Genomic DNA, 13,043 nt, shown 5'->3' with positions numbered 1-13,043 from the left:
AGAGGGAGAGGGAGAGGGAGAGGGAGAGGGAGAGGGAGAGGGAGAGGGAGAGGGAGAGGGGAGGGAGAGATGAGAGGGGCCCATTAAGGAAAACACAGCATATGTACACGCCCGTCCAATGGCTCCGTATGTATGTCATGTTTGCTTTCTTCCTGTAGCAAAAGAGGACTGAATGTACATCCCTACGTTGGAAACACCAGTATGTTTCGTTTCTGCTCGCTATTGGCAAAACACGTATACCCCCTCCATTACCCCTCCTCCCCGCTCGGGCCCATACACCTATTCCATTCCCCCCCACCAAGTAATGACAGTAAGCCGCCGTACACCCGTCCCGGAAACTTTTACTCGTAGTACACCTCCTTCCCCCCTGGAGTAACCGGCCATATCTCATACCTGTTTCACTCGTCCGTGGTTCATCTTACCCCCCAACTCACGCCTAGGACGCACCCCATTCATCCCCCCCCCACACACACACATACATACATACACCGAAACAACCCAGGTTTCATTTCTCCGTCCCCTCTTTACCTCCCGCCCACCAATGCCCAGGCATACTCACACCCACATACCCAGACGGGGAGACAGCCTCACCAGTTGCCGGGTCCAGCACCAGCCCCACAGGCATGGAACGGAAGTAGTTGTTGCCGCGAGTGGCCCGGAACAACAGCCGCTCAAAACCCCCCAGCCGCTCCCGGGAGATAAGGCCCGCAATGGAGCCCAGCCGACCAATCTTCGGCTCGTACTGAGGGTGTCGTAAGTGCCGTACATGTAATGAAAAATGGGGGGAAAACGAAAAGAGGGGAAAGCATGATATGGGAGGGGAGGAGGTGGGGGAACTTGAAGCCCACAGCACCAAAAAACACAAACTCAATGGGGATCAACAAAAGAGAGAGAGAGACAGACAACACAGCAGAAATCCGATACCTTCCGTCCCTCAAGTAATCCCCCCACACAACAAACACACGCTGTGTGCATTATGAAAGCATATGCACACAAACAACAAACACGCCCACCCCACTCCCCCAACCACCCCACCCCGAAACACCCCAAAATACGCCCCAATCCATCAAGTGGAAAGGATACCCCCAAAGACCCACTTCCCCCCCTCCACATTGTTCACCCCACCAAACCCAAACCCCAACCCCCCAATCTCCACTACGACACTACGTACAGATAAACATACAGACGCGCACATGCACACATATACGCATACGTCCATATACACAGACAGACATACAGTCAGTCACACCCCAAAGGCTCCCACCGTGGAGCTGCTGGCCTCCAGCGCCCCCAGTCCACCTCCCCCCAGAAGGGGCGAGCTCACATCCGCAGCACTGCCGCCCGCACCCGAACCGCCGCCCAGGCCACCTGCTGCCGTACCCGCACCCGCGGCGGCACGGCGTGCGGATTCAAAAAACTTGCCTGCAAGGGGATAATGAAGGGGGGGAAGATTGGGGGGGGGGGGGAAGACAAACCACGAATGAATGAAGATTGGGGGGGGGAGGGAAATGGGGATATGGAGCCTGGGGTAAAAAAGGTGCGGGTTTAATTAATTTGTGTGCGTACGCAATGTGAAAAGTAGCCCCCTCCGCGAAACGCGAAAAGTCAAAATACGAAAAAGATCAAAAACTTCAATGGATTGAGTGAAGTGCCGTGTTCGCATGAGATCAGGTGGTGTCAGCTAGCCTACGAAAACTTTTGTGATATGAAACTCCTAAAATATGATATGTCCGAATCTGTAGAAACTAGTTCTGTTTCTAAACTATTGGGCAGCAACGATAACAGCTACTTTACAACAACTAAACGTGTCGTCCATCATTCCCTCCCTCCATCATCTATGCCTCCTCGTATCCCTCTTCCCCCCAACACCCGCCACTCACTCACCCGCACAATCCAGTAGCAGTGACAGCTCAGCAAGCTCTGCATGCGCCCTCTGCATCCTGTCATGGTTGGCATTCATCTCAACCATCTCCCGCTCCAACTGCTCCAACAAACTCTGTACGGCAAAGGCATCCGTACAACAAGGAGAGGAACCCGATGGGACTAGGTTAACCAAGACAAGGTTTCGGGAGGCCGCCCTCAAGGGGGGGGGTCGAGTGAGTTGGAAGTGGTGTGGAGTTGGGGGGAGTACCCATTACATACCCACCTGCCCTCCCTCCCACAACGAGCCGTTCCTTACTTGGGCTTGCCTTCGTCTCCTCTCAGCGAATCCCTCCTTCCGAGGGGTTACCTCCTTCCCCGCCCCCGAGGCCCCTTTCCGATCCCGTACCTGGCATCGCGAAACCCAACACGTCAACCCCACCCACGCCTTCGCTGACATGCCTGCTCATGGGCGCTGCTATAGCTGCTACATCGCACCTCACGGACCGTAGCTACCGCTTGCTGCTACAACTACAACAACTGCGCCGTGCCTCGCGAATAAGCTCCTCCTGGTGCTGGTGTCGTGCTCATTTCCGGGTCAGCTTCCCCAAACCCCCCAAATACTGTATATACCAACATCTCCCCCCTCCCTCTCCCTGACTATATCCCCTTTTCCGCCCTGCTTGAGCAAGCACGACTCCATCCCTCTCCCTCGCATCCACTCCTCACCCAACTAAAACCCCAAAAGCCGTAAAAGCCGTAAAAAAACAAGTCATTCCCATATCCTTATTTTTCTTCATTCCTAAACCACCTCCACATTCACCTTGAAGCAGTATTATCACGGTATCCCTATTCCGCGGGCCCTACGGAGCCCCCACCGGTGCCACCCCACTCCCCACGACCACCTCACCCTCCTGGGGTAAGTTGTACTTTATCTCCAACGCTACCCAATTGCCCCGGGGCTATACGACGTACCTCGAGCTCGTCCAGTGTGACATTGGACGACTCCAGGATTGAGCGACTGGTTATCGGCAACCCCGCCTTGTCAATCTGCCATGTGAGGAAAGAGAGGGGCCAGGAGGGCCCCAGGGGGCCGTGTGTGAGAGGCCGTGTTGGAATGTGTCTTGATGCGCGGGTGGTAAATGTATGTATGTATGTACGTATGCACGTATGTATTTATGTGCGTGCAGTTGCTGCAGGGCATTGCGCAGGTAGAGAGTCAGGTTGCGGTGCGGGACACGTCAGGCCCCGTCAACAACCTGCATCAAGGGTACCGCTAAAGAGCAAGTAAGACACAGCACGCACCACACTCTAACAGATAGGGAGCAGACGGCACCCCACCCTACATACACGGCATCATCCACACCCCACAGACCCAATCGCACCCCCACCGCAGCCATACACTAATCTCACACTTGGCACACCCGTTCCCCTTTCCGTACACGCACAAACATACATACGCACACACAGTCAACGGACCTGCTCACGGAAGAACCTCAGCTTGCGAGCCAGCTCATCACAGCGCCGGACCTACGCCGTACAGTTGGGAATATAAAGATCCAGTTTGGTGAGTAAAAGATTGGGTTGTTGGGAGGTGGGGGAAAGGAACGGGAAGGGAAGGGATGACGTCTTTATGCACTTCTACACATTCTACACATTCACACATCAGTCAAGCCGTGTCTTGGGTTGCCTCCAATTGCCGAACCACCATAGTGGTGGAGAAAAGAATTTCCAAATGCGTCGCGGACAAAGAAAATGAACTCATTCCAACACAAGGCAGTAGGGAAAATATTTTATTTACTTCACATGAAGTCCTTTCACAAAAAAGAGTAATCTTCATAGGTGTTACTGCCCCATAAGACGTCAGGAAATCGAAGGTGGGGGAGATGGAGGAGAAGGTAGAGGAGGAGAAAGATGGCAAGGGGAGGACCGCAAGGCCACACCGACATCGCACGTCTCAAACGCACACAGCGGCAACAATGCACAACGCGCGCCCAAGAGGGGAGGCGTCAGTTGCAGCAGAGGTGGCGGTCGCGCTGGCGGTGGCGGCTAAGGCAGAAGGGCAGAAAGGCAAGGGAGACGCAGGCGCAAGGGGGAAAGGGAGCGTTCGCCACTCGGCGTCACACGGGGGGTGCACGTTGGGTGTGACATCAGTTTAGAGCTAGTCTAGGTGTTCACGTGTCATAAGCCCCGTCCTGGGATCCAACCATCAACTGTGTTCTTTGATGGAGGATAAGACCGATTCCAGTCAGGTTTGGAGACTTTTGATGGAGGATAAGATCGATTCCAGTCAGTTTGGAGACATCTTGCAGGAGCTCTTTTGGCGGCCCGCAAAAAATGGTTGTGGGCTCCCAGGAGCTAGGTTTCTCCGAGAAGGCTTAACGAGGCGGTGACATGCGGTTATTGGTATCTGGCTGGGTGGCAGTGCCTTTGCATGGCTGCGGATTGGGCAATTTAGAAAAGTGCTGCAACCCTAGTAGCTATGATACGGGGAAAAAGTGCGCATGACGAACGGACCGACCGTCCGACTGACCTGGTTTGCGTAAGTCCGCTGAAAGGCCGACTTGTCCACGTTCAAGTCTTTAAACTGGAGCAATCCGATTTCACCCAACACTTCCACAGTGTCGTGCGCAGCATCCGCTGGGATCATTAGCTGTACCAGTTCACATCACGCAGGTGCAGGGCACAAAAGATAGTACCATGTTTATCAGGCACAACGTCTCTCTAAGATTGGAAAGAAGCCAGTTCATGCTTCCGCCGTTGGCAGGCGATATCGGCATGCCGGAAGACCACCTCGCGGCAGATCCACCCAGAAATTGGCAACGCGGATCACAACGCAAGTGAACTGTGATTGCTTTATAGGATGACGCGCTGCGATTTCGTGTCCAAAGGGCCCAACCCCGTGCCATGGGAATACCGCAACAGCGTCACGCAACTCCGCATTGCCCGCGCCCACCTGCACCAGCTGCATCTCCTCGCTTCTCCATAGGTCTATGTTACCAAGGTCCAAGAGGCGACCCGCCATTTCCATGCCTCGCCCCACTTGGAGCTATTTCCGAACTGCTGGAACGAAGAGAAGGATTTACTGTCGCCGATATCGATTCAAATGTGCGATAGTTCTTGCAGTAGTGATAAGGTCGTGAACGTCTCTCAGGTTTGCGACCATTATCCCGTACAGCAATACGATCATGCCAAAACTGCAGCGAAAGCAACAGTGTATGGCCATATTTTCGATAGCTGCCCGGTTCTGTTTTCCCATGGTTCGCATTCTTACACTGCAAGTGCTTAACTACCGTAAAAAGGGGGCCGTAAAAAGGGGTTGCTGCATTCAACCTGACAAATTATGACACAAATACCGTTGAACATAGCTGCAGCTACTTGTTGACCTAAGATATGCACTTCGCAGTGAAGGTTTCGTGCTTTCGGTTGGGAAGCGTCATTCCTCTATTCCTGTTGAACAGGGCGGCCTCCCAGCCAGACACGAGCACGTATGTGCTCTCGCCCAGGGCTCATCCGCACGCTAAATGCCAAGAGATGGACGCGGATTTTCCTGAACGCACCATTAACGGCCCCAACTGACCGCTTCCTACGAACAGCCATGGCAAGGCGTGGCGAAACGCGAAGGTCGAGTCTGCTTTGGTGCTGTTGAAAGAGACCCACGATTCAACGCCTTCCTACGCGATGTGCCAGCGCCCGGGGGCAAAAGGGGCGCTCCACCCACCATCACCTTATCAGCGAAGCAAAGAAAGAATGGAAGGGAGGCGTTGACACGCGTTGTAGCCCACATACTGGACTGATCACTATTAACACCGCGCCAGCAGGCCAGGACACGTACACATTTATGCACATATACACAGACGCGTCCTCTCATCGGGTATGGGCTCTGAAGAACTTTTCCCCAGCTGCAGGGTCAGCCACACATACCTCCAGCATGCTGGACGCGCCTTCCAACATTAATGCTTGGCCGCTCCCATCACTTCCAATACATCGACGCTGCGCAGACCGCATCCCGCTCACGTCCAAATGTGCAACACTTCATGGCTGTCGCGCGTGAGCATGTACCGAACCGCGGTCCGTTCAACCCACAACAGTAGGACTTCATCCGTCCATCCTCAATCCACCTTTATCATCATCAGCATCATCAGCGTCATCATCATCAGCAGCAGCAGCAGCAGCATTATCGCTGAACGCAATCACCTATGCAAGCATTAACCTATCCCATATACGATCGTTGCCAAAGCTGCAGCCACCAATAAGTAGTAGTACATGCACTGCAGTGCTGTGAACAGCCAGTGTGAGAAAGTGACTCCCGGGGAAGTTGCTTACGGTAAAGCACAAAGACCGAGTCGCGCTGATAGGAATGAAATACAGACGGGGTGTGGTGTAGCAGTGGAAACGTCCGGCCGCAGTACGAAGTGGCCGAGTGCCGCACCGTAGCTCTCGCATCATCTCGTGGCGCTGATGCTATAAATGTTCACGATAGCGGCAGAGGACATGGACTGTGGAACCACGCCACAGGGCCAAGGTCAGGGTCAGGGCCTTACTATTGGCTGCGATGCGTCCTTCATGTCGTCGCGCAGCAAAGTAGACGCCAAATACCCAAACATAGGTAGAGGTGAGCAGCACGCAGATCATGTACTACATCCGTCCTTACATGCCAGGGCTGTTTCTGGCGGTTACGCAGGTAAGGGAGGAGGTGCGGAAAATCGTTTACGGCACTTAACGCGACGGATAGTATGTTAAGATTGGTTGCGAAGTAAACCCACCACGCATTCACTTTCCATTCGCTTTCACGCAGCAAGTGACGTAGTAAAACCGAGCGGGCGGCTTTAAGAGCATCGAGATGATACAACTTATATACAATTGGCATCAACCAAGTGGTCTCCCATCCAACCGCGTTTCAGCGCCAGCTTGGGAAACGCAAGGCCATGCAGGGTCGACCCCGCCACACACTCACCAGGCACCCCATGTCCCGGTGCGTTGCGTTCTTCTTGCCTGCATGCCCCTGCCGGCCTGGCAACCGGAGCGGGGACGGTTCCAGCCACGTCCACCCTTCCGCAGCTAGATTCCCCAATACGGCACAGGGATCGTACAGGCACCTAAGCGAACCCATCCCCGAGGGCGCATGGACAAGGTAGCTAGGCGACAAGACAGCGCCAGTGGCTAGGGTTTCAAACCGAACGTCAGGGCATGCCCTCTGCCTGAAATTGCAAAACGGAGCGTGTGCAGCACATCGTTGCAATTTTCCCTTGATATGAAACACTATGTAAACAGGGTTGGCCTTAGTTGTGGCTGAAGGCCTGGCAGGATCTACAGACATTGTGAATTCGTGCAGGGGCCTGACTTTAAGAAGGATGATGACGTGCATTTGGGGTGCGCTCATGCGGTAGGGCTTTGTGGACGGGGGCGCCGGCAAGTCATATACTATGCAGCCAGGATGACGCAGGGCCCCATAGAAATTGCGGAGGTTATTGTTCATTAGAAAAGAATTTAGTGGCGCCGCTTTCCTCACTAGAGATGTGTTACGACTGCAAAGTGCCAACCCGCCACCCGTGCTTCGCATCGGCACGCATGTCGCAGTAGACACCATCGCCCAAACGTCATCACAACACCAACTATATTTTGGGTTCCTGTTTTCAAAGAGTCGTGGTCGCCATCGGGAAAAGGGTACCGGCTGAGGCTAACAAGACGATCAAGCTCGGTGATTGTAGCCCTGTAATTGTATGTTTTGAAACTTGTAAAAAAGCAATTCAAGCTGCATGCTAATGTAATGCAACTGGGGAGCTAGTAATCCAGCAACAGTTGCACTAACCGTTTCGGTTTGCTACTGACAGCACAACGGACTTTCCAAGGAAGCGCAATTTCTTTTGAAGCATAGACCGTAATGTACATATAATAAGCATCGCTCATAACAATTGCGCAATGCACAAGCTGGGAAGAAGTCCGTGACCGTATCTGCCAAGTCATTGTCCTCCAACACTTACTGAAGATAACAATTAAATAGACACAACAAAGACTTGAAGATAGGTGAACTGCGCATCAATCAAATTTTGGGAAGCTTCCACTCCAAAGATGTCGGACGTCCAGCGGATGGGGCCATTACAGGCAGGCTTGGTCAGGTATCGTGAAAAACGTATCAGCTCAGGCAGCTGCTCGTCTGGATCGTCGCAACCTGGAGATGCTGCATCTATAGCGACAGAGAGCTCTGCCTGGCATACGTACATCGGCTCAACGACCCAAAGCGCCTGCACGATTGGAGAACGGACACACCAAGTCCCTATGCAACAATCCAATGCTGTGACGTGGACAAGCCTTTGTGCAGAGGCTCGGGCGGCGGCGGACCGGAAGCGTGGACTCTCGCTGCGAGCCCGTGAGACATCGGAGCTCCAACATTGGCTCATCACCGACATCACGGCGCAAGTGTCCAAACGGTTCCTAACAGCTGCACGCAAAACTCGTGAGGTGTAATGAGTCCAGCGCAAGGCATCACGAGTGAGGGGAAGGACACGCCTACAGACGCTGGGAAACGCATCTGTAGGGGAGCTGGGTCCGTCCCCCTGTTTTAGATGCCCAGGCGCCCTGTACGCGCACAGCATCCTGAGCACTCAAATGCGTCTGGTTCAAGGCGACGTGCTGGATGCGAAGTGGGCAGAGGGCATTTAAGCGCACATCTTCATGCTATTTCCTTTGACGAGTCTGACAGCATTAGGTACACGTAGGTGCGCGTGGACTGATACACGGGAGAAAATGAGGAGCCAGAATGCGCGCGACTTGGCAATTTACGAATCTGCATAATTCCGTGCGTGTGGCGCGTGACGGCATGTTTTATGGGTTTTTACTTATTGCTGATGGTGTTGTTAGCGACGCAGAACCCTTTTTGACGCAGGCAGTCAACTGATCATTTATAGCGCTCCGTTATGCTTTAGGACGTTTCCTGGCCAGGAAGTCTGTCGTTGCTGGGGCAGGCAGTCGCGGCTTTGTTTCATGACTGGATAGTGACTTACTAACCTGAGCGGAGAGCAGTGCTCGGCGATGCGCAGAGCAGTCGACATAACAACTGACAGGCGGAAGTATCTGGACGGGCGCGAAAACGTTTTTTGTACAACTTGTGCTGGGTGCTGCCCCACCGCTGTAGTGAACGTGTGCGGGTGATGTGTTTAAGGCATAGCGGCGGGTGATTGAACTAATATTACTAGCGGCTTCGAGGCATCATTAGCAATGGATTAGTGGCACTACTTAGCAGTAGGTTGGCAATAGGATATAAACAGCATTTCCAGCTGCAGACAGAAAAGAGTCCTGCAGGGCGACATGTTTTTTTCTTATCTTATCCTTTGCTGCTTTCCTTACCATGAGCAATTTTTTAAAGTGTCTAATTCATATGCATCTGACCTCCTACTTTTCCTGCCGTATTCGTGTTGTACGGCAGTCGGGACCATGTTGGTGCAATTAAGGATCTGTATGTTTGCAACGAGTCACGCGATTCTGCAGTTAGGCTCTTATCGTTTGCTGCTGACCTGCTTTTGTTAAGGGTGCATCCATAGGTGAATGTAACAAACTGGTGCTGATGTGTAACGGACGAGCACCGTCACCGATTCAACTGGGCTTCACCTGGACGCCATTGTATCCGCACGTAAGCCATGGCTTCCGTGCAGGGGCATATTAAGGGCTAATCGTCGCGAACGTGCTCGTTGTATTCGCAGGGTCCGTCAACAGTGCGACAACCTTAAAAAATCAATGCAACATCGCTTGCGAGTAGATAGTAGGGCCAACGGATTGCGTGAAGCCAAGGGTTTGGGTATGTGACTGTGTATAACGATGTTGCCGTCACAGGATGGGCGAGAAAGCTCCTTTGGAAGGAGGTAGGTCTACAGCAAGAAGCGCGTGCACGGGTAGTACTGGGCATGCTGAGGCGCCTTGAGAAGCTGCCTTTCCAACCCGCACAAGCATGAAGGCATGCCGTTGGGCGTGCGACTGGGGAAGTAAAGGGATGGGGAACCAAAAGGAAGTCACCCAGAATCCTTCTCAGGATGATACCATAGTCAGCTGTAATAGCTTCAGGCTATCCGTACGGTCACGTTACCTGGATTTTCATCTCATAACCCGTCCCGCTGTCATCTGTTATATATGTTACCATCAGCTGTGGTCCAAGCTGATGGACCTCTATGTCTGGTGAACAAAGAAGCACGTCTGTCGAAGTCCTATTTTTGGATTTAACCTTTACGCGAGGCAATCCCCGAACTCCCTTGTGTCCTTACGCACAGAATAATTTTGGATTGCAAAACATAAAAATGCTTCAACCTTTGAAATCATCAAATTTGGTCAATACTGGTGCACAAGCAACCGCCAAGCTGTCGCAAGGAGAACACAATGGGCTTCAGCAAGATGAGCGAGGCACCTTCAAGGCATCAAATGCAGATGCTGGTCAAAATACAGGAAACAGCACAGCTAGCACCAGCCGGCGATGGACCCTTGATGACTTCGAAATCGGGAAAGCGCTAGGGAAGGGCAAGTTTGGCAACGTCTACCTTGCTAGGGAAAGGCAAAGCAAGTTCGTGGTCGCCCTGAAGGTGCGGAAAAGACAGCGCAGTGCTGGCTGGTGTGTTCAAGCTGAGATTGGGTGCGACAAGGCATTGGGTCCCGGTCGCTTGGACAGGTACTGTTCAAGAGCCAACTCCAGGATTCAAACGTGGAGCAGCAGATTCGCCGCGAGATTGAGATTCAGGCTCATTTGTGCCACCCGAACATTCTTCAGCTCTATGGATACTTCTACGACAAGGTGTGAAACGTCGTGTCATGTGCATGTGCTCATTTTGCAAATCTCCGCCGCGCGCTCTGGCCCTCCCCGTCAAGTGCCGCACCAGCCTGTTTGCTCCCGGGTACGGAAAGCCGCTGTATGAGACTTGATTCAAGATGTGCCTCTTGCGTAGACAGGTCGGATTTCTCCCCCCCGTCGGATTTCTCCCGGGTTTACACAAAGCAGAAAGATCGCCAAAATATGGCAAAAGTCAGTTTGTGACCTGGAGCCGCCTTCGCGCAGGATAAGTTGTACATGGTCCTCGAGTACGCAGCGCGAGGCGAGCTCTACAAGGAGCTGGTTTGCTGTACCCATTTCGGCGAGAGCAGGTCGGCCAGGTAAGACCCTGTGCCCGCTGCAGTGAAGTGCAATGCCTGTGCTCCGAAATATCATCCTTTCTGGGATCTGTGTGAGTTGGCGCGGAGGACCAAGAGCCCTACTTCTAAAGGATCTGCATGCAAGGGGCAACTGTCTCCCATCAACCGGCCCTGCATTTTGTTGAACTAGCCCACTCACTCACCTGTCATCATTCCTGCACTGCCTTGTGCCGTACAGCTACATCCTGTCATTGGCACGAGCGCTGCAATACTGCCATAGCCATAACGTCATCCACCGTGACATCAAGCCGGAGAATCTGCTGCTTGGACTCGATGGCGAACTTAAGCTTGCCGACTTCGGCTGGTCCGTCCATGCGCCTAGCAACAGGTGAGCGCCGGGTGAACCTTAATAGTGGCTCCCAGGAGACCCACATTGCGTGCTGTCACGGATTCGCCTGCATCATGCCACGAAATGAAACCCGCACGGAATATTTTGGCACCCAGGAATTTTATGTCGACCTGAAAGGCGTTGGGTCGCGCCTTGGTATCCATGTGCTAGGCGCCGGACGATGTGCGGCACGTTGGACTATCTGTCGCCAGAGATGGTGGAGCACAAGATTCACACCAGCGCGGTGGATAATTGGTGCTTAGGTGTTCTCACGTACGAGTTCCTGTTCGGCGGCCCACCCTTCGAGGCGCCGGACCACTATGACACCTACAAGCGGTAGAGCAGGGAGCACGAACGGGCTTGCAGGGCAAACACGAAGCGCGGTAGCGGGTATTTAAGTACCATCACTTCACGATCTGGCCATAACCAGAGACTGTTTGCCATGCGTGTAGCATTATTTCCGCTTATGATAGCTATGTCATACGAATGGTAACCGTTACCCATTGAGGGCTCGCACTCGAGGGTAGCCTGGGTTCGCGAATCTGAGCTGATTCCCCCCTTTGGATGCGCTCGCAACACCACCGTCAACAGGATCAGCAAAGTAGATTTACGCTTTCCGGATTCGCCGGAGGTATCCCCTGAGGCCAAGGCATTCATCCGTAAGGTGTGTGAGGCGCCCGCCGGGCGTTGCGATCCTTATATATCTGCACTCGTAATTTATGTGATCTGTGCACAGGCCTTTAGCCTTGCGGCATCCGTCTTTCCGACTGATATCTGCTTCCTAATCCGCCATCAAAACCCGTTGCCGCTGTGAGCGTGACCTTGCCCTCCGCGCTTCCGACCGTTTTTCCTCTTTTGTGTAGCTACTCATCAAGGACGCTAGCCAGCGATTGCCACTCACTGAAGTGGAGAACGACCCGTGGATTCGAGCGCATGCTGACCCCAAACTGCTCGGCGGCCAGTGACATGGAAAGCTCCTCCGATTGGTGAAGATGTAGTACTCGGATTGCAGACCGACCTGGTCTCGTTTCGTCTGTGCGTGTACCGCTGAGAAGGCGATCATTGTTTGTGGTGGTTACGGGCACCCGTGTACTCAGCTTGCCTTCTGCACCGAGGCTCACGCATGCGGCGCTTGCTTGGACACCGATCGGCATGCTTCATGGGTTTGCTGTTAGTTAAGACATTCCGGGCGCAAACGCCCCTCGTGTTTTTTAATAAGATGTGGTGCAATGGGGCGCTGAGGTTATCGTCAAGGCCATGCATGGATCCAGCAACCAACCTTAGTCCAACACCGAACATTCTTCTGCGGTTCCAGTGCATTTGGGGCTGACAGGTATTGATTGCCACAGTGGAAACGACAACTGTGGGCAGAAGAAATGCTTTCCACTTTCCGGGCGTAGCTGCGGCAATGTTTTTGCAACTATGATTATATGTTGTTTTAGGCGTTCATCTCCTTCCCCGGACGGACGATTCATCTGACCATCCGTGGTGAGGGGGACTCACGTCAACCAATTCATGTCGTTGGGGGCCCGTACAATCAGCCGTGGGGTCTGGCAGACCAGATGTGTGCCCCCTGTACATCGACGTCGAAGGATTAGTGTATGGCATTGCAGCCAGGGGTATGCGCGCATGGAGGGCGAGAACTTGAGGCCTCCTTGACCTAACAAAGCGCAGAGCAGCTGAT

General features: G+C 53.3%; 3 protein-coding genes across 3 annotated transcripts in view; 2 read left to right on the top strand and 1 right to left on the bottom strand.

The window, feature by feature from the left end:
* The window catches only part of VOLCADRAFT_74893 (uncharacterized protein), a 12,238-nt gene extending 7,383 nt beyond the window's left edge, over positions 1–4,855 (bottom strand). Inside the window, exons 1-6 of the mRNA XM_002951080.1 lie at positions 4,817–4,855; positions 4,394–4,513; positions 3,340–3,390; positions 2,836–2,910; positions 1,881–1,996; positions 584–866 (exon numbers count right to left, since the gene is read on the bottom strand). Of these exons, the coding sequence (XP_002951126.1) occupies positions 584–866; positions 1,881–1,996; positions 2,836–2,910; positions 3,340–3,390; positions 4,394–4,513; positions 4,817–4,831 (660 nt within the window). The 5' untranslated portion in view covers positions 4,832–4,855. The remainder of the gene's footprint in view (positions 1–583; positions 867–1,880; positions 1,997–2,835; positions 2,911–3,339; positions 3,391–4,393; positions 4,514–4,816) is intronic.
* Positions 4,856–6,330: 1,475 nt separating this feature from the next.
* VOLCADRAFT_91623 (uncharacterized protein) lies at positions 6,331–7,579 on the top strand (the record flags this gene model as incomplete). Its single annotated transcript, XM_002951163.1, has 4 exons — positions 6,331–6,475; positions 6,522–6,544; positions 6,765–6,835; positions 7,441–7,579. The coding sequence occupies 4 exons, from the start codon at positions 6,331–6,333 to the stop codon at positions 7,577–7,579; spliced, it is 378 nt and encodes a 125-aa protein (XP_002951209.1).
* A 2,569-nt stretch (positions 7,580–10,148) lies between these two features.
* On the top strand, positions 10,149–12,324 carry alk2b (aurora kinase; the record flags this gene model as incomplete). Its single annotated transcript, XM_002951162.1, has 7 exons — positions 10,149–10,427; positions 10,514–10,636; positions 10,898–10,992; positions 11,210–11,359; positions 11,531–11,695; positions 11,951–12,071; positions 12,223–12,324. The coding sequence occupies 7 exons, from the start codon at positions 10,149–10,151 to the stop codon at positions 12,322–12,324; spliced, it is 1,035 nt and encodes a 344-aa protein (XP_002951208.1).
* Positions 12,325–13,043: the final 719 nt, after the last annotated feature.

This window comes from Volvox carteri (assembly GCF_000143455.1).
Source record: "Volvox carteri f. nagariensis unplaced genomic scaffold VOLCAscaffold_22, whole genome shotgun sequence".
Classification (NCBI taxonomy): Eukaryota; Viridiplantae; Chlorophyta; class Chlorophyceae; order Chlamydomonadales; family Volvocaceae; genus Volvox; species Volvox carteri.
Note: the sequence above shows the minus strand (reverse complement) of the source record. Positions and strands in the feature narration are given on the sequence as shown.